This window comes from Blastomyces dermatitidis (assembly GCF_000003525.1).
Source record: "Blastomyces dermatitidis ER-3 genomic scaffold supercont1.1, whole genome shotgun sequence".
Lineage (NCBI taxonomy): Eukaryota > Fungi > Ascomycota > Eurotiomycetes > Onygenales > Ajellomycetaceae > Blastomyces > Blastomyces dermatitidis.
The window spans coordinates 9,456,606-9,477,907 of NW_025544774.1; the positions used below are offsets into that span (position 1 = coordinate 9,456,606).

General features: G+C 32.8%; 1 protein-coding gene across 1 annotated transcript; it reads right to left on the minus strand.

Moving 5' to 3' along the window:
- Nucleotides 1-11,872: 11,872 nt before the first annotated feature.
- Nucleotides 11,873-12,259, minus strand: BDCG_01301 (uncharacterized protein; the record flags this gene model as incomplete). The annotated part of the gene is made up of 1 exon (XM_045416804.1): nucleotides 11,873-12,259. The coding sequence occupies one exon, from the start codon at nucleotides 12,257-12,259 to the stop codon at nucleotides 11,873-11,875; it is 387 nt and encodes a 128-aa protein (XP_045272451.1).
- Nucleotides 12,260-21,302: the final 9,043 nt, after the last annotated feature.

Consider the following 21,302-nt stretch of genomic DNA (forward strand, 5'->3'; position numbering starts at 1 on the left):
TCATTCTTCAGATTCTTCTTCATATAGATTCACAAGATCTCTGTCTTATAATGAGAGAGCTTATAGATTGATTCTCAGAAGAGTTTCTACTCTTCTATTAAATCTATTACTAGATTCTTCTCACAGTGAGAAGAAAGCTCAGCTGTCTTTACTGAGCTGAACATCTCTGCAAGATCTCAGTATTTCTCTGATATCTGAAGCTCAGTTTTCATGACTGTGAGATTCTCAGACACTTACAAAGTTATTATATAGATGAGCTTGTCTTCTCTAATTAACTCTACAGCATTAACTGATTCTATCTCTGTGAGTGAGTCTGTCAACACTGATCAGAAGTATAAACCTGACTCACAGACAGCTATGTACAGATTGTGTCTTTAAAGTCATGTAAGTTTCAAGTACATATCATCTGTGATATCTGTGATAATCACAGTTTTTACAAATCTTCTTCAGATTTCAGAGAGATCTTGCAATTCAAAGATGATTCTTATAAGTTTCTCAGCTCTCAGATCTGAGTTCTCATACTCTGCTTGTTATAAGAGCAGATTCTCAGTCTTCATCTTTCAGCTCATTTACTTCATAAGCTTCAGAGATATCACAGTAACCTGAGATTCTGAGTTCATTAATACTTTTCATACTTACAGAGCAGTAGTACTACAGCATGATCTCTTTCTATGAGTAAGTATTTTCATTGAGAGAGCAACAGATTCAGATGTCAGCTTCAAGACTCTTAAGAAGGCTGTTGCTGACTCTGTCTGTAACTTCTCAAATTTCTATTTTGATTTGTTCAGACAGTTTGTGTGAAGATGTTCTGATTTAGAATAGATGAAGCAGAGTTTCTTTTTCTTAGTCTCTCTGTTATACACTCTGTTCATGAGAGCTTGTGAAGCTCTTTCTCTCTGCTCAGCAGTCAGATATGAATCTCTCTATATCTTATCATCTTTTTCTGACAAATCTGTTCTCTGTTGTCCTGGTTCTTGCAAGACCAGTCAATGATTCACTCTTTATAAGTCTGTGACTCTCACAGTGATCTGTCAGTGATGAATGAGAGTTATCAGTTTCTTCAGAGTCAAGAGCTTAAAGTCTTACTTAATGAGCTTGTTCTGTATATCTTTATTCAGTCTCTTTATAAACATCATTATTCAGGTCTTATTTCAGAGCTCTGTTTTCACAGGTCTCAATTTATATTATAATTTCATGAAACACTGTAAGTAGTCTTTATCAGATTTCTCACCTCTTTTTCTAATATTGATGATCACAGCTCAGATATTCTCTGTTCAGCTTGTAAAGTTCTTCAACTTATTCTCTAGATAGATCTTAAGAACAGATCAGCAGAATCTCTTATAATCATTCTCTAGATAATTCAGTCAATTCTTGACTTCAGTGTAATAGAGATCTGTTATTACATAGATAACAGCTTTTTCATCTTTCATATTACACAGCTAAGCTTGTGAGTCAATTTCAAATACAAACTCACAAAAGCTTTTATAGATTGTGATTTGATAAGTGATCTTAAGTGATCACAGCTTAAGAAAGTTTCTTTTCAGTTCACAGATATCTCTGAAGATCATGTCTAGAGACTCAGTTTAAGAGTGTTTGCAGACAGTAAGTATTTCTTATAGAAAAATAGCTTAGTTCTGTAGAAGATGCTCAAGAATGTTCTTTACTGAGATTGATTTATTTATAAGTTTGAAGAGTTTCTCTGTCACAGATACAGAGAATGATATTCTGTGAGTAATTAATAAGTTCTCTGAGACTTCTTTTACAGAGATTATTCATGATTCAGATGACTGCTTCTGAGTGTCTGCAGTAGAGTTTGCAGAGATTGAAGCATATAAGTTTCTAGTTCTTTCAGTTATAACAGGCAGTTGCTGACTGACTGAGCTTGAAATGTAAGAATAAGTGCTCACAGGCGATTATTCAGGTGTTTGCAGCTTGGTGTGATATATACTGTTAACTACTAGAAGTATTCATGATAGAAAGATAAAATGTAGAGATCAAATGTATAATAGCATTCAAGCTGAGTTATGAATAGTATTCATGAACTTCAGTCTATATAGTTATGTGTAGCCAAGGGCCGCTAGCCCTATTGATTACACGAGAGATAGGAATAGAGGTAAAGAATCCGCGAGGAGCGGGATTTCTTACATGAATAATGAAAGTTATCTGAGACTGAATACTTATAATCTGATGTATACACAGCCTTCTCTGCAGAGAAGAGAGAGAAAGCAATGAGAGAAGCTTGAGAGTGAGAGAGAGTAGTCTCAGTGATATTGTCATCTTTGAACAGAATGACCTCTGACACTGAAGTAACTAGAAATCATTATTAGTGTATGAAAATTGCAAAATCAGAGATGAAAACAGTTACTGAATGAACATCTGCTGATCTTAGAGTTGTATATATAATTACAACACACATGAGACTTCTCAGAAAGAGAGAGAGAGATATGAGAGAATGCAGAAAGCAGAATACAGTGTGTGAATAACTCATTTTCATAATAATATTTTAGATAAGATGTATGAGTCTCACATCTGCAGATGTAAAAGAGAATGACATTCACATTTCTGTTTCTGAAAACATGAATATCTTTCATCTGCATCATGAAGTTGAACAACAGACATCAAAGAATAGACTGATACAGATCTATCATTTCAATGAAATTCATTAGAGCAGATATCTATACAATATTGAACTTTACAGTAGTGAAAAGCTTCTTGATGTCTGTGAATGTCATGACTTCATACACAGTAAAACTCATAATGATTTCCTCTAAGAACAGAAAAATCAGTGTCAGAAAGAAAAGATGAAAAAGAAAAAGACTTATAATTTTAACACTGTTGAAGAGAGAGATGATTCTCTGATATAAATAAATAATTATCTTATCACAAGTATTTAAAATGAATGTAATAATCAGTGTCTGTGACTGAGCTTCAGATAGTTATATCATATACTGTCTTTATATAATAAATTATTCTAGAGATCAGTAAGAAGAGTAAGAGTATACACACTGAGAAATATGATTCACTGAGTCTATACAACATCTTCTTGAAACAGGAAGAGCTAGTAATAAAGGCAGAGACAGTAAAACCAGAAGTAGTGAGAGTAGAGATTGTGGGAATGAGAGTAGCAGAAGTGGGAGAATCAGACACAGAGACAAGTGTAGAAGATTGAGAGAGAGTAGTAGAGAAAGAAGTAGCAGAAGAGATAGAAGAGAATGCAGAAGACTCAGTCACACATGATATAAGTAATTTCTTCATTATCATATTCTTCAAGTTCTCAATCAATGACTTAATACTGAGTTCACTATCATTGATAAATGTGAATCTGTCAACATATGACAATTCTATATAAATAAAAACAAACATATCAGCATCTGCATTCACATAAAATCATGTCAGAAAACACAATCAGAAACTCACTAAGAAGAAGAAATGATTAAGAGTATATGAGAAGATGAAGAAGATATGTTATTATTTATGATAATACATTATTCTGATGATTATTAGAAGATAAACAAGTTCTGATCATGTTTCACAATGTGTTACACTTACTGCTAATAAACTGCCTGATATGAGTACTACAATGATGCTTATTGTGAGAACAGAGAGTCATTGTCAGAAATATGTATAATGTGATAGATGAACAGATAGAAAGAGTTGAACAGAAGAAGAGGTAGAAATCTGAGATAATGATAATATTCAATGATAATGATAATGATGAAGATGATAATTGAAGAATGAGAAAAGTTAGTGAATAAGTGATATAATATAGTGAAAGTTTCTTTGTGAGAATGTACACAGAATGCTAGCTGAATCAGAGATAGATTATACAATTGTAAAATACTAGTAATGAGCTAATTCACATGAAGCTAGAGCATATAATATGATTATATGAGTGTTACTGAATCTGGTGAGAAAGAATGTGATTCAGAAGAATATATAATTATCAGATAATAACACAGCTGCTTTCAAACTACTAGTGTATGTGTACAAGTGTAAAGAGGTCATAGCGGCTGCTAATTAATTTAGTATACAATATTACAATATATAAGAAGCCGGCGTACGCCTGTAATTGTACACTGGCTTAAGAAACCTTTGAATCACACACTTATGTCAAGAGCTTCATCAAATATAATATCTTATGTAATCTCAAGACAACATGCAACAGAATCTCATATATAATATTAATATAATTCTTAATATTTAATTAGCTGTTATTTCCTATTATCAGTTCTATCTGCAAGCTTATTTAATACTTTCAAATTCTTCTTATAGATCTTGCACTCTTATCTTCATATTCAATGAATAGAAGGTTACATCTCAGTTCATACTTTAAAAGATATAAGTGATGTTTCTTTCTTACATTCAAATATCTTCATTAATATTGAGAATGTGTTAATCACTATAATTATGACTTGTATTACTTCATCTCAAAGTTCTCTTTCTAATTCACTATTATATAGTAGGCTTCATGTCTTTTCTATCACTATTTAATTCATGTATTTCACTAAGTCATTCAATTATAATATGTCAGATATAGTTATTTCATATACTATTTCTTTACTCTGATAGTAGATCTTAAGTTCTTGACTTTTGAACTCTTCTTCATCATTTCAGCGTAGAGTTTCAACTTGATATTATATAGTTATCTCAATACTTATAATGAAGTTTATTAATCTTGTAGTAGATTCTCTCTTTCTCATTATAAGAATTACTCATCTATAACAGATTGTATTATTTATTATACTTAATCAGTAGCTTATATCTCTTCTAGTAAAAGTGTCATTCTTATTGAAAAGTGTTTTTTCACTCTCTGTCAGATTAATGAAGAATCTCATTATCAGCTTAACAGCTTGTGTTATAGATGTAAAGATTGAATATATCATTTTTATCTGTACACAGATCTTATAGAATGACAAAGCTCTGTCACTCTTTATTCTCATTTCTAGTCATAAATCTATTACTATTTTTATGATATCTGTGAGATTCAGATATTCTAGCTTTTAATATCATTGCATTATTATAAGTTCTATAATCTTTATATCATTTCTTTCAGATAGTATTAATATTATGTCATCTTTTACCTGTAATGTGTTTACAGATTTAAAATCATCATTAAGTATAGTAAACTGAATCAAGTCTCTGTATATAACTAGTCTTTTCATCTCATAGATATCATTCTCATTTAATCTTACTGTAAATGAGAATATACAGTTAGAAGATATAATTAACATAGTATGATTATTTTTATATATCAACTACTTATAGATATAACTCTGATATATAAGCTTATTCATACTCATGAGATTCACTTCTAACTTTGAGACATAGCAGACATTATTTAACAGTATATTCACTTCTTTCACTGAAATCTTTGTATCTTCTATAGCTGCAGTGAGAACTACTGTTTTATCTACTATTTTAACATCACTTTCACCTTCTGAGATTTTATTATAATAAGATCTCTGTGAGGTGTGATGTAAGTGTCTAATTCAGAGTCTAGAATTCAGATATCTTTTTCTATCTGACTACTTATATAGATCTTTTCTTTGATGTAAAATACTTACTTTATAATGTTGTGAATAGAAGCAGTATCTGTATTCTTTATATTCTTATCTGTGGCGGGCTGCGCCCGATCAATCATATAGACTATTCCATTACACTCCATAGGTTCTTTCATTCCCGATCGCCGATCCGCGGCCGCTACGAACGCGCGTAGTGTACACTCCGATTCTCGGCCATTCCCAATCACCGATTCACGGCCGCTATGAACGCGTGTAGCATACACTCCGATTCTCGGCCATTTCTGATCGCCGATCCTTGGCCACTATGAACATGTGTATATTCTTCCGCCCCGAAGCTCCACCACATACATCATCACATACATGTATAAATATTCATCTTGATTGCTGATTCTTACACTTTCTCTTTCTTTTCTTCTCTAACATTTTTATCTTTGTTATATAAGACCTATCAATATTATACTGATCTATTCAGTATAGATCTCTTATACTATAAAAACATTCATTGTCTTCTTATTAGAAATGATTATTCATTGAGAGATATCTGAACATATAACAATGTATAAGAAATAGAGAAACAGTTAAACAGTTAAGCAGACACTGAGTTCTCAGATAGTTCTTAGATAGAAGCTTACTTATCAGTCACTCTGATCTCATAACAAGATCTTACAAAGAGAATAAGATCTTATAAGAGAATATCAGTGAAAGACTCAAGAGTTCTGATACTCAGACATATAAAAATATGATTACACTTCTTCAGATTTCACAGATATTATACATTTAACAATCAATATAATCATGTCTAATAATAATATGAAACTCTTAAATATGAGTATAGACACAGTGTCACAGTGACTCTGAGTAATATTAAAACTACAATAATAATAAATAGCTGATATGCATGCAACTTAATAATATTAATATGAAGAGATTTAACAATTATTATAATAAGAAACTCATACAATTTCAGCATCTACAGAATTGAATACAAAAGTGCTGAAAGAATGCTTAGATACTCTCACATATTTCAATACTTCTGATCTCACTCTCTACTCATCATGAAGAATGAAAATGCTCACAAAACTGAGTATAGATGAAGATTTTATCAGTTTATTAATCAATCAAGATTGATATATCAATGAATGATTGAAGAATCACATGAAACAGAAGTTTCATTCATGAATAAAAGTATGTAAATCAGTGTTGCAAATGTCTGATAATATCATGAAATATCTTGATATTCTGTTTCAAGACACTGCTATGCAACAGAAAGTATTAGATTGATTACAGAGTGTCTGACAGAGAAATACTTCTCTTACAACATTTATCTCTGACTTCAACATCAAGATTCTAGAAGTAGATGATCAGTCTTGAGAGAATTAAATGAAGATTAGCATGCTTAAGAAGACATTGACTTTCAAACTCTTACAGACTCTTGTAAGTGCAGATGAAGACTTAACTTATAAAGACTTCTGCACACAGCTCTGAACAATGAATGATTATCTTATCAAGCTCAAGAATATACAGAACAGTAGTAGAAGATATTATATCTCAGCAGCTTATACACCTGTGCTGAGAAATAACAATGATGCAGATGCCATGAATTGAGTAGACTTGAATATCTATATATAAGTAAGAGTCTCTACTGTCTGAACAGGCTTTTAAGTCTCTGAGATCACTCTCAAAGAAGTCATTAATCAACATCAACATAGAGTGTATATCAACTGTAACTGATCAGAACATATTGTCTTCAACTGCTGATCAATCTTTGTATCTTCTTATTCAAAGAATGAATCAGTATCTGTCCATGCCAATCACATTGCATTAGAGGAAGATTCAGAGAATAACTATGAGAATACTTTGATAAAACAGGGAAAAGATTAGCTTCTATTCAAATTTATAAACAGAAGCTTGAAGAGGTTGAATGATAACAATTTGAAGAGAAGATGACAATGAATATAATTCTTGTATTCACTGTGATTAATAACATATATAATATAAAGACCATGATAGACAGTGATCTATGCTACTATGCAATGATAAAATCTTCAGTCATAAGATATTATAATCTTCAGCATATCTCTCTATCAAAACCCTGACTTCTCACAGAATTTGATGATTCAAAAGACATTTGTATCTGTTATATGATGAAGCTGATCATAGATGTAGAAGAATATTAACATGAAGATGCCTATGCATATAAAGTTAATAATCTTGATTATAATCTTATGTTAGAACTCATCTGACTATCTGAACAAGGCATCTTATTAAATGCTTGAAACAGAAGCTTGATATTCTCTAACAATGATAGAGTTCATGAAGATGACATTCACAAGATCATAAATCTGACACAGATCTCTGTCAATGTGTACAAAATACTCTGAAAAAGAAGTCATTATCAAAATCACTGACAGAGTCACTGATAGTAAGATTATGTATCAATCTATTCTGTCAGTCTGACTGATATTAAAAAGACTCTAGAAAAGTTATTCTGTGTTATAATAACAGATTCTTGTACAAAACTCTCTTAATAATATCATGAATATTTAGATGTCTTCTGATAAGATAATATTATAAGTATACTCTTCTTACAAGATTCTGAAGTAAATCACAGTATCAAGTTAGAGAAAAAGAATGATAAGAACTCTGAATCATCATGAGGCTCTCTTTATAACATGTTCTGAGATGAACTTCTTTTTCTTCAAAAGACACTTAATAATCTGTTGAATAAAGAATTCATACATGTTAGCTGTGATTCAAAGGTTGCTTAAGCCAGCGTACGATTACAGGCGTACGCCGGCTTCTTATATATTGAATCTCGTACGCTAAATTAATTAGTGGCCGCTAGGGCTCTCTTTACATTCATACACTAGTAGTTCAGAAGCGGCCGCGTTATTATTCAACAGTTATACATTCTTTCAAATCAAATTCTTTCTCATCAGATTCAGTCACACTCACATGATCATGTTGTACACTCTAGCTTCATGCGGATTAGCTTGTCACTAGCATCTCACAATTATGTGACCTATTTCTAATTCAGTTAGCATTTCATGTACACTCTCACAAAGAAACTTTCACTATATTATATTACTCATTCACTAACTTTTCTTATTTTTCAATCATCATCTTCATCATCATCATCATTGAATGTTATCATCTTATTCAAGATTTCTACTTCTTCTTCTGTTCAACTCTTTTCATCTGTTTATCTATCACATTATACACATTTCTGATGATGACTCTCTGTTCTCATAACAAGCATTCTCATAGTGCTCATATCAGGCAGTTCATTAGCAGTAAGTGTAACATGTTGTGAAATGTGATCAGAACTTGTTTATCTTCTAACAATTATCAGAACATACTATCATGAATGACACATCTTCTCTACCTTCTCATACACTCTCAATCATTTCCTTCTCAGCGGGTTTCTGATCATGTTTTCTAGCATAATTTTGCATGAACACAGATACTGATATGTTATTTTTATTCATGTAGAATCTTCACATGTTGACAGATTCACATCTGCTGATAATAGTGAACTCAGTGTTGAATCATTGATTGAGAACTTGAAGAATGTGATAATGAAGAAATTGTCTGTGTCATGTGTGATCAGGTCTCTCACATTCTCTCTTATTCTCTCTGTTTCTTTCTCTGTCATTTTCTCTCAATCTTCTACACCTGTCTCTGTGTCTGATTCTCCTGCTTCTGCTACCTCTGTTTCTGTGATTCTCACTTCTGTCACTTCTGATTTTACTGTCTCTGCTTTCATGACCAGCTCTTCTCATTTCAAGAAGATGTTGTATAGACTTAATAAATCACATCTCTCAGCACAGACACTCTCACTCTTCTTATCAACTCTTAGAATAATTTATTGTATAAAGACTGCATATGATATAACTATCTGAAGCTCAGTCACAGACACTGATTATTACATTCATTTTAAATATTTGTGATAAGAAAATTGTTCATTTATATCAGAGAATCACCTCTCTCTTCAACAGTATTGAGATTGTAAGTCTTTTTCTTTTCATCTTTTCTTTCTGACACTGATTTTTCTATTCTTAGAGGAAATTGTTATAAGTTTTACTGTGTATAAAGTCATGACATTTACAGACACTAAGAAACTTTTCATGACTGTTAAATTCAATATTACAGATATATTCACTCTGACTAATATCTTTGAAATGATTGATCTGTATCAGCCTATTCTCTGATAATTGTCATTCAACTTCATGATGCAGGTGAAGAATATCTGTGTTTTCAGAAATGAAAATACAGATATTGTACTCTTTTACACCTGCAGACATAAGACTCATACACCTTGTCTGAGATATTATTATAAGAATGAGCTGTTCACATACTGTGTTCTGCTTTCTGCATTTTCTCATGTCTCTCTCTCTCTTTCTGAGAAGCCTTATATATGTTGTAATTACATGTACAATTTTAAGATCAGCAGATGTTTATTCAGTAATTATTATCTCTACTTTTGTGATTTTTATATACTAACAATAGTTCTTAGTTGCTTCAGTGTCAGAGGTCATTCTGATCAAAGATGATAACACTGCTGAGACTATTCTCTCTCACTCTCAAGCTTCTTCTATTGCTTTCTCTCTCTCTCTCTCTCTTCTGCAGAGAAGGTTGTGCACACACTGAGTTATAAGTATTCAACTCTGAGTGACTTCTGCTATTATTTATCTAGTTCTGCATCTTCTCTTTCTTCTGTTTCTTCTATCTCTGTTCTTTCTGCCCTGGCTTCTGATTCTGTGAGTTCCGTACTCTTCTTCAATTTCTCTACATGTACACATGCGCATTCCTATATTGGCATTTCAGTCAATCTTGTAATAAATGATATTAATGTTATATACAGAGTGATAGAGGAATCAGAGATGTGTGCAGTGTTATTACAAGAGCAGCTTATGACTCTTGAATTTCTTACAGATCTTGAGTTTTGAGATTTCCTTTGTTTTTGACATTTTTCAGATGATGTGATGTTGGAAATAGATTAACATGTGATGTATGAAAATGAATAAGATATGTATGATAACATTTGTCTTTTACAGCTGATTCTTATAATTAATGATCAATTCATTATTTCTTTTCTTATGCTTTTTCTTTATCTGCTAGTCACTACTCTTATATAATCTCTATATAGTACAGCATTCAGTGACTAGATTCAGTAGCTTCTAACTTTTTATAATTCTGTCTTGTGTATTATACTGTCTCTCTTCACTCACTCAGATCACTACAGTGAACAGCTTATTGAAACTAATCTCATCTGATCTCTGAGTGTTCTCAGAGATCAAGATGACTTGATCTCATGTGTGTAAGAATAAGTGCTCGCAGGTGATTATTCAGGTGTTTGCAGCTTGATGTGATATGTACTGTTAACTACTAGAAGTATTCACAGTAGAAAGATAAAATGTAGAGGTCAAATGTATAATAGCATTCAAGCTGAGTTATGAATAGTATTCATGAACTTCAGTCTATATAGTTGTGTGTAGTCAAGAGCCGCTAGCTCTATTAATTATATGAGAGATAGAAATAGAGATAAAGAATCTGTGAGAAGCAGAATTTCTTATATACTCTCTTCTCTCTAAGACTTTGTCTGCAAAGCCTTTCACTGAGTGACTTCATAGTCAGCTCAGCACTGCAGTGATACTCACTAAAAACCCTTCATATCTATAAAAAACCTCAGTGAGGAAAAATTCCTTGTTATTATAAAGAGAAAAGAGTCTGTCACTCAGTTTCTTATTCTGTGAGATTCTTTATAATCTACAGATTCTTCTCTGACTATTATACAGATTCATCTCACATCTTTTATACAGAAGAGTTCTGATTAACTCTCAATTATTTTCATGAGATTCTTATGTGATCATCACATAGATTCATCTTGCAGGTGAATCACTCTCTGTGAGATCACTCTCATTAAAGAGAAATATTCATGAGTTGATCTTTCACTTATTCTTATGAATCATTGTTCTTTGACACTATAGAATTGTGAGGAATTTTTCATTCTTTTACTAACTCTGTAGAATTGTAGAATCAAGATGTTCACAGTCTGTAATCACTCTTTATAGTCATATAGAAAGATTCAGGCCTGTGATTCACAATCACTTTTATTTACTAGAGTGATCTGACTGTTCTGCAGAATCACTCACAGTGTAAGCAAATCTCTCTAGAGTAGTATAAATATTTCAGATCTGTCTATAAAATCTCATCTTCTTTTCTCTTTTTCTGTAACAGCTTCTATCCTCACAAACTGTGAGTATTCTCATTCATTTATAAAGTGTTTTCACTCAGATAATAGAGAGAGAGTGTTTCTGATAATATTCATATATTGATTCAAGAACTTCTCAAGAATAAAAATTTTTCAATTTCAACACTCTTATAACAATGTCTGACTGCTGCTGAGCTTCTTGTGAGCATCTCTGCAACTTCTCTGATTGCTTTTTATCAGCTGATAAAGCAGGGATGCTGTCACTCATAACTATGTCTTCATTCTCTTCAGCTCTGTCACTGCACCTGATCTTCAGATCAGCAGCCTTCTCCATCTCTTCTTCAGACCAGTCTCTGGCTTCAAGCAGTGCAGTTCCCTTCTTTGCTATAAGTCTTCTCATAAGTAACTTCTTACAGACTCTAGCTGACAGTTCTTGTAAAGCTTCTGATGTTGTCAGTGTCTTCTGCAGCTCTGTGAGTCTACAATCATCTCTTCTCTGTCTGTACAATCTCTGACCAGGCATATGTGAATATGTCTAGGTTTCTCATCAATGATTCTCGCGCTGTGGTGCATTTCCACAATTTCATTGTCAATGAGAGATGAGTTCTCAGATACCTGCAAAATCTGAGTAATCAAGACAATGTGAATATCATGAATTTGTGATGAGAGTTGATCTGAGCTGATGAGCTCTCTCTTCATGTCTCAATTATTTTCAGACTGAATACTTCAGCATAACTGAGAGAGCAGACACAGCTTTGTAAGAAATATCTAATTATATGTATAGATGATCAGTCTTCAAGACTCTGCTACAACTGTATATACTCTGATGTTCAGCTTCTCTGAAGTCTGTATATTTCTAACAGTCTTCACATCAAATGCAATAATTATCTGTATCATAGATATAATACTCTCTGCTTCTTTAAAAAGAGAAATTGATAGTTGTGAGAGAGTTGAGTGTTGTGAGTATTAAGAGTATGAATTTAAATTTTCTTTATTTTTTCTTTATTGATCTTCAAATTGTGTTCACAGCTCTGTTTATTTTCTTATTTTTTAACTTAATAAGAATATGATTTCTTCTTTTCTTACATACACTGCAGACTGTTCATCTCAGTAGAAACTCATTATCTTATAGACTAGAATTTGTAAATGACAGTGTTAATGTCTTTATTATAATCAGGTTCTTAGTGAAGACTGTATCATTCTGACTTATCAGAATTCACAGTATAAAAGTCATATCTCAGCTTCTGCAGATGTCTTATCTATCTGAATGATTCTCAAGTGAACTTATTCATCTTATCAGAATACTCTTATCACTGAATCTTGAATCAGAGCTTGTGATCTCACTTCTCTGAGTCAATAATTTCTTTGATCTGATATTCTCTTTCACTTTCTAGTACTTTGTAAACAGAGTGATGAGTCACAGAATTCTCTTCTGAGAATTTCTTGTATTCACAGAGTAAAGAGATATGAAAAACATTGTGTATCTGCAACTCAGATAACAGTTTTAATCTGTAGAACTGTGAGCTAACTTTCTTTATAATCTTACAAGACTCTGTTCATAAGAGATTCAGCTTCTTACTAGATCTTTATATAATAATGTTTTCTAGACTCAGTCAGACTCTATCATCTTTCTTAAAACTTTTTATAATATGCTTGAAGTCATAGTATCTCTTCTAATACTCTTGAATCTTTCTCAAGAATTCACAGGCTTTCTCCCAGATCTTCTGAATTCTCTCAGCTCATTTACAGACATTATCACACTCTATAGTGTACTCTCATGAGTTCATCAAGATCATTCATGAATGAGTCTCAGTGAGCATCTCAAAGAGGGTTTTATCTGTGCTGACATGCTTTGAGTTGTTATATATGAACTCTGTAAGTGATAATCAATGCATTCAGTTATTCTGATTGTAATTAACAAAGTACTGCAGATACTGTTTCAATATACTTATTAGATGTTCTATCTGATCATCTATCTGTTGATGAAAAGTCATGCTTAGATCTCATAAGATCTTCAGTATAGTTATCAGGTCAGATCAGAACTCTTCTATAAAGATTGATTCTCTGTCTGAGACAATGTTCACAGATAACTCATGCAACTGAATCACATCACAGATGAAGATATGAGTCAAATTCTTTGACTTCAAGTTCTTGTAAGTGAGTATAAAGTGTGTTATCTTGATGAAGCAATTCACTATCACTAGTACACTGTCAAAGCAGGCATCATATATGTTCTTACTTTCAGAGAGACTCACAAGAGTATTCATTTCTAGCTGTTTTCAAGGTTTCTGTGAAATGAGTAGAGAAGTAAGTTCTTTATATAATCTGAATCACACTACTCATGAATTCTGATAAACAGTATAAGAATTCACTATCTTCTTCACAAGTTCTCATATCTTTAGTCAGAAGTATTTTCTTACAAGTAACTCATAAGTTCTAGTGTCTATAAAATGACTCACTAAAGAAGAGTCATGATGCCTTTTGATGAGTTCTACATGTAGAAACTTATTCACAGGTATATAAATCTGACTCTCTCTTCATAAGAGATTATTTAAGTCTCTTCAATTCTTTATTTCTGCAGGATTGATCTCTGCTGTGAGCAGTTTTCAAATATACTGAGTATATTCATTCTTCAGTTACAGTTCAGACAATCTGAATAGAAGATCTTACAAAGACTTATACTCTGTTTCTTCTTACATCAGGTCTTTCACAGTACTTCTCAAAGCCTGCAAACTCTTCAGATTATAGATACTCTCTTCAAGAATTCTTGCAGAGATTCTCAGAGTATTGACTCTCAGTGTTATAGAGAGTAGTTGCACAGACTTCTTCTCTCTCTTTTTCTTCTTCTCTTATAAGAGATTAAGAGACTCTTCAGTCAATCTCTTCATAACACTCAGTCTGAGTATCTCATGAAGCTTTTCTGTCTTCTTTAGTCTCTCTATGTCTGTCATCCTGGCCTTCTTAACATAGTCTGACCTGTGAGAGAGTTCATCTGCTGAGTTCTTAGTTCTCTTAATATGTTCTATCTTGAATCAGAACTCACTCAGTCTCTGAGCCTAGTAAACCTGCTGCTGCAAGAGTTTCTTGATTGAAGCAAACTATTATAAGCTGTCATGATCAGTTCTAACAGTAATCACTGTCATGAGACTCTTGAAGTAGTGATATCAGTGATAGAAGAATTTCACTATTATGAGAAGCTTCTGATTATGAATGTCATAGTTGATCTCTGTGAGTTGCATCTTTCATAAGAAAAAGACTACTGAAACTCAGTTCTCATTTAACTGTAGTTATAAGACTATTTCTGAAATTGCAAAGAAGAAGACATCTGTCTTCAATCTGATTAAGAGCAAGAGATCAAAGTGAAACAGTATCACTGTATTCATGAATACCTGTTTTAATCTTGTAAAGGCCTCATAAGCTTCTGAGATAAGAAAGTTCTCACAGTTCTCTCTTCTTAACAATCTTTTCATTCTCTGTTCACAGAATGACTTCTTCTTATTTTCATTCTTCAGCATGTCTGTAAGAGTCAAGAAGATTCTCATAAATATAAAGATAAATCATCTATAGAAATTCACAAAGCTCAGAAAGATCTGAATTTCATGAATACTGATTAACTCTGATCATGATAGAATAGTCTCAACTTATAAAGATTTCATCTGAATATCATCTGCAGTGATTACATATTCTAGAAAATTAATTCAGCAGGCACTGAAGTTGCACTTTGTGAGCTTAATATACAGTTCTGCCTCATCTAAGGTCTTTAACACACTTTATACATGCTCAGTGTGTTCTTTCTTCTTCACAGAGTACATCATCACATTATTCAGATATATTATCATGAAGACATTCAGATATGTGTGAAGTATTTTATTGATGAAAGACTGAAATGCTGCAGGGACATTAGTCAGATCAAAAGATATCACTAGATATTCAAACAATTTCAGTGCAGTTCTAAAGACAGTCTTTTATTCATTCTCAGACTGTATTCACAGCTGTGTATATATATTAATCACATTCAGTTGTGTGAATATAACAGCTTCTGTGAGATGATTGATCACATTCTTAATCAGAGACAGAGAATAGCAGCTCTTTATTATCTTGAAGTTCAGATTGTGATAGTCTACACACAATCTGAGATCTTCATTCTTCTTCTTCATGAACATCACAGAGGCTCTCACAGAGGCCTGTGAAGATCAGATGAAGTCATTCTTCAGATTCTTCTTCACATAGATCTGCAAGACCTCTGTCTTGTGATAAGAGAGCTTATAGATTGATTCTTAGAAGAGTTTCTGTTCTTCTATCAAATCTATTATCAGATTCTTCTCACAGTGAGAGAAAAGCTCAGCTGTCTTTACTGAGCTGAACATCTCTGTGAGGTCTTGGTATTTCTCTGATATCTGAAGCTCAGTTTTCATGACTGTGAGATTCTCAGACACTTGCAAGGTCATTACATAGATAGGCTTATCTTCTCTAATTAACTCTGCAGCATTAACTGATTCTATCTCTGTAAGTGAGTCTGTCAATACTGATTGAAAGTATAAATCTGACTTGTAAACAGCTATATATAAATTGTGTCTTTGAAGTTATACAAGTCTCAAGTACATGTTATCTGTGATGTCTGTGATAATCACAGTTTCTGCAAATCTTCTTCAGATTTCAGAGAGATCTTGTAATTCAAAGATGACTCTTATAAGTTTCTCAGCTCTCAGGTCTGAGTTCTTGCACTCTGCTTATTATAAGAACAGGTTCTCAGTCTTCATCTTTCAGCTTATCTGCTCTGTGAGCTTTAGAAACATTACAGTGACCTGAAATTCTGAGTTCATTAATACTTCTCATGCTTGCAGAGCAGCAGCACTGCAGTATAATCTCTCTCTACAAGCAAGCATTTTCATTGAGAGAGCAACAGATTCAGGTGTCAGCTTCAAGACTCTTAAGAAGACTGTTACTGACTCTGTCTGTGACTTCTCAAATTCCTATTTTAATTTATCTGAACAGTTTGCACAGAGATGTTCTGATTTAGAACAGATGAAGCAGAGTTTCTTTTTCTTAATCTCTCTGTTATACACTCTGTTCACAGAAGCTTGTAAAGCTCTCTCTCTCTACTCAGCAGTCAGACATGAATCTCTCTGTGTCTTATCATCTTTTTCTGATAAATCTGTTCTCTGTTGTTCTGACTCTTGCAGAACTGATCAGTGATCTGCTCTTCACAGGTCTGTGACTCTCACAGTGATTCATAAGTGATGAATGAGAGTCATCAGTTTCTTCAGAATCAAGAACTTAGAGTCTTACTCAATGAGCTTGTTCTGTATATCTTTATTCAGTCTCTTTATAAACATCATCATTCAGGTCTTGTTTCAGAGCCCTGTTTTCACAGGTCTTAATTCATATCACAATTTCATAAAGTACTGTGAGTAGTCTTCATCAGATTTCTCATCTCTTTTTCTAATATTAATGATCACAGCCCAGGTGTTCTCTGTTCAGCTTGCAGAGTTTCTCAACTTGTTCTCTAAATAGATCTTGAGAACAGATCATCAGAATCTCTCATGATCATTCTCTAGATAATTCAGTCAGTTCTTGACTTCAGTGTAATAGAGGCCTGTCATCATATAGATGATAGCTTCTTCATCTTTCATGTCACACAGCCGGGCTTGTGAGTCAATTTCAAATACAAACTCACAAAAGCTTTTATAGATTGTGGTTCAATAGATGGCCTTAAGTGATCATGACTTAAGAAAGTTTCTTTTCAGTTTGCAGGTATCTCTGAAGATCATGTCTAGAGACTCAGTTCAAGAGTGTTTGCAGACAGTAAGCATTTCTTGTAGAAAAATAGCTTGATTCTGTGAGAGATGCTCAAGAATATTCTTCACTGAGATTGATTCATTCATGAGTTCAGAGAGTTTCTCTGTCTGAGATGCAGAGAATGATGTTCTGTGAGTGATTGATAAGTTCTCTGAAACTTCTTTCACAGAGATTATTCATGATTCAGATGACTGCTTCTGAGTGCCTGCAGTAGAGTTCACAGAGATTGAAGCATACAAGTTTCTAGTTCTTTCAGTCATAATAAGTGATTGCTGACTGACTGAGCTTGAAATGTAAGAATAAGTGCTTGTAGATAATTATTCAGGTATTTGCAGCTTGACATGATATGTACTGTTAACTACTAGAAGTATTCACAGTAGAAAGATAAAATGTAGAGATCAAATGTATAATAGCATTCAAGCTGAGTTATGAATAGTATTCATGAACTTCAGTCTATATAGTTGTGTGTAGCCAAGGGCCGCTAGCCCTATTGATTACACAAGAGATAGAAATAGAGGTAAAGAATCCGCGAGGAGCGGGATTTCTTAAAATATGTCTGTGAATATTTCAGATAGTTCATTCTCTGTGATCTCTGTAATTGAACTGGTGTAAACAGTTAAATTCAACTCTGAATTTCTTTTTCTTCTGCAATCTGATTCATGTGTAAGTCTACTGCTTTGAGACTGCTCTTTACTATATTGTGTCTGCTATCTACAGCATGTTATCATACAACTGACTACAGTCTTATCACTTATTGAAGTGTGGCATTTACCTGATTTCTTCATTTCTTCTCATTCTTTTCTTATAATCATGAAAAGATTGAAATAAGTGAGATCATCTGATTTATAAGTGTCTATAATTTCTCTTACTTCATAAGACTTTTCAATTGTAAGTCTCTTCTTTTTCAATGCTGATAATAGTGCTGCAGATAATCATAATCTGCTCAGATCTTGCATCTTTACTTTCATAAGTTATAAATTGTTGATTAAGTTGTATAAGACTCATCTCTCTGATTCTTTCAATGTGTATGTTCTCAGAGAATGTGATTTGAGTATTTTATATGACTCAAACCATCTAGGTTGAAACTTCTCAGAACTCTCATTATGTATGAGAACTTATATTCTCATCTTGAGACTTGATTTCTTAATAAGTGAGTCTCATATTCTTTTCAATTGAATTGCTCAGTTCAGGAGTAACTCATTAGCTTTTACACGTGTGTGACTGATCTCTTTCAATCTTGATTTCATGTCTGTGACTGTTATTTCCTCTCTCACCTTTTCTGAAGCATTCTTCAGAATGCGCGGATGCAATTCATACTAGACTGACCGTGTGACCGTGTCTGGGACCAGGACCAGATTTTTTGATAGTCTCATTACCAATTCGACTGATCCCATTACACGGTTTTAACATTAGATAGTAGTCCCATACTGTCTCAGTGAGACTTACTGTCTACTCTTGTCACATTTTTCAAATGAGACCATGATTTCCACTTCTCAATTTAAATTATTTTTATTGCTTTAAATGACTTTAAATCTCATTTGAGCGTTACCAAAAAGCGTTACTTTTTAAAAAATTAAAAATTGTCTAAAAAAAACCTTAAAATGTCTAAAAATAGTAACTTTATGTCAAGAATGAGACTAAATGGGACCAAATGGAACCACTTTCTCATTTTTTTCAAGTCATGGTCTCATTTTAAAATCTGATATATAGTCACTTTGCATGTTTTTTTGATAGCCAGTCCCAGCGGGATTCACGCCAAGAAATGTATGGGACCAGACCAAATGAGACCAAATGTGAAATTCATGGTCCCAGCGGCCAGTCTAATTCATACAACAGGTAGAATGATAAACACTTGAAGACTGCATGCTATTGAATTCATGTGATCAATAGCACCTGCCCGAGATATTCATTTCATAGTCTCATAGACTTGCTCACTAGATATTTCATTAGCATGTTGCTCAAGATTTTATTCAAGTGTTTCATCTTCTCATTCATTCATGAATGATATGATATTATTCTATGATATCTTGTCTGTAACTGGCTCATAAAATGCCTCACTGCTTCTTCTATGAGGTTCATATTATTATCAGTTAGAATCTTATGCAGCATTTTATAGTTAACATAGATCTCATTATGTAGAAACTTCATCATCATCTTCTCTATTATCTCTGAAACTGCTTTCATGACTGGCCAGTCAGTAGTGTAATCAATAGCAGTGATTATTCATTGATTTTCATTTGACATCCGTGGTAATATGTCTATGAGATTCACTTCTCATTGTTTAAATAATTGTATTGTACACTTTATCTGATGTTATACTTTCTCATATTTCAATTCTTTCTTAGATTCTTTCATGACCTGGCAATTCAGGCACTCATAAGTGTATGTCTGAATGTTCTCAGTCATGCTTGATCAGTATACTCTTGATTTGAGTAGACTCATGAGTTCAGAACTTTCTAAGTGACTGAATTTCTTGTGCATATGAGTTATCAAGTTGTGTCTAAATAAAGATTCTAGATAGAAAGCTTCTGTGTATTCTAGATCATGATAAAGCATAATGTTGTTTTTCAATTTTCTCAGCTTGAAGTTCAGAAGCATCTCTTCTACTACTTTTATAAAATGCTTGTTATCTGACATCTTGTCATTCTTCAAGTAAGAGATTATAGCATTCACTCATTCTGATTTCTTGTATTCTCTCAGTGTATTTAATATGAATGTTCCTTGTACCTGATTTGCAGAACTCTCACTCATGAAATCAGATCTGTGACTGATTATGTTCAGTATTACTGTGTTCAATTTCTTTCAGTATTTGATATGAAGATTATATACTTGAAACTCTGAGATTCAACATGCTAAGCATTTGAAAGGTTTTATTATTAATTATAGATAGATGAGACTTTTATGATCTGTGATCACTGTTATTATATGCCTGTTATCAATATATCTATCTCATAATGCCAGTGTATGCTTGATTGCTAGCAATTTCTTTTTATACACTGAGTAATTGAGCTCAGCATCTGATAGTTTTCTATCATTATACATCACTGAGTGCAGCTTGCTATTCTTACTCATTCATAGAAGAGTGTCTCTGATAGCTCATTTAAATGCATTTATCTCAATGTAGAAAGATTTATCATGATCTGATTGAATAAGCACTGAGAATGTTGTTATATATTCTCTCAGTGTGAGAAAAGCCTCTTCACATATAACATTTCAGATAATTAAATGAAACTTCTTCTTTCACAGATTTGCATCTGTTTCTCTTAAGAGATCTGAGAGTGATACAGATATTTATATGAAATCCTTGATAAATCTGCAGTAGTATGAGATTAACTCAAGAAACTGTTGTATATAATATACATTTCTCAGTCACAGCTAATTTGCTATGATATTCAATTTCTCTGAGATGAGGTGTATACAGTCATCACTCACTACATATTCTATAAACTTCAACTCTTCTGTTTCAAACACACACTTGATTGATTTAACATAGAGCTTATACTCTGTCAGAGTTATAAGCACTTTATTAAGATGCTTCAGATATTTGTTATATGAGTTTGAAAAGACTAGAATGTTATCAAGATATATAAGATATGAGATTTCATTCTGTTTATGAAGAATTGTATTCATCATTATTTGAAAGATAACAGGTGCATTTATCAGACTGAATAACATTGTCAGAAATTCAAACTTTTCTCATTATGTATTAAACATGATTTGCAGAACTGACAGTTTGTCTATATGAATCTATCAGTATTCTGAGAGAA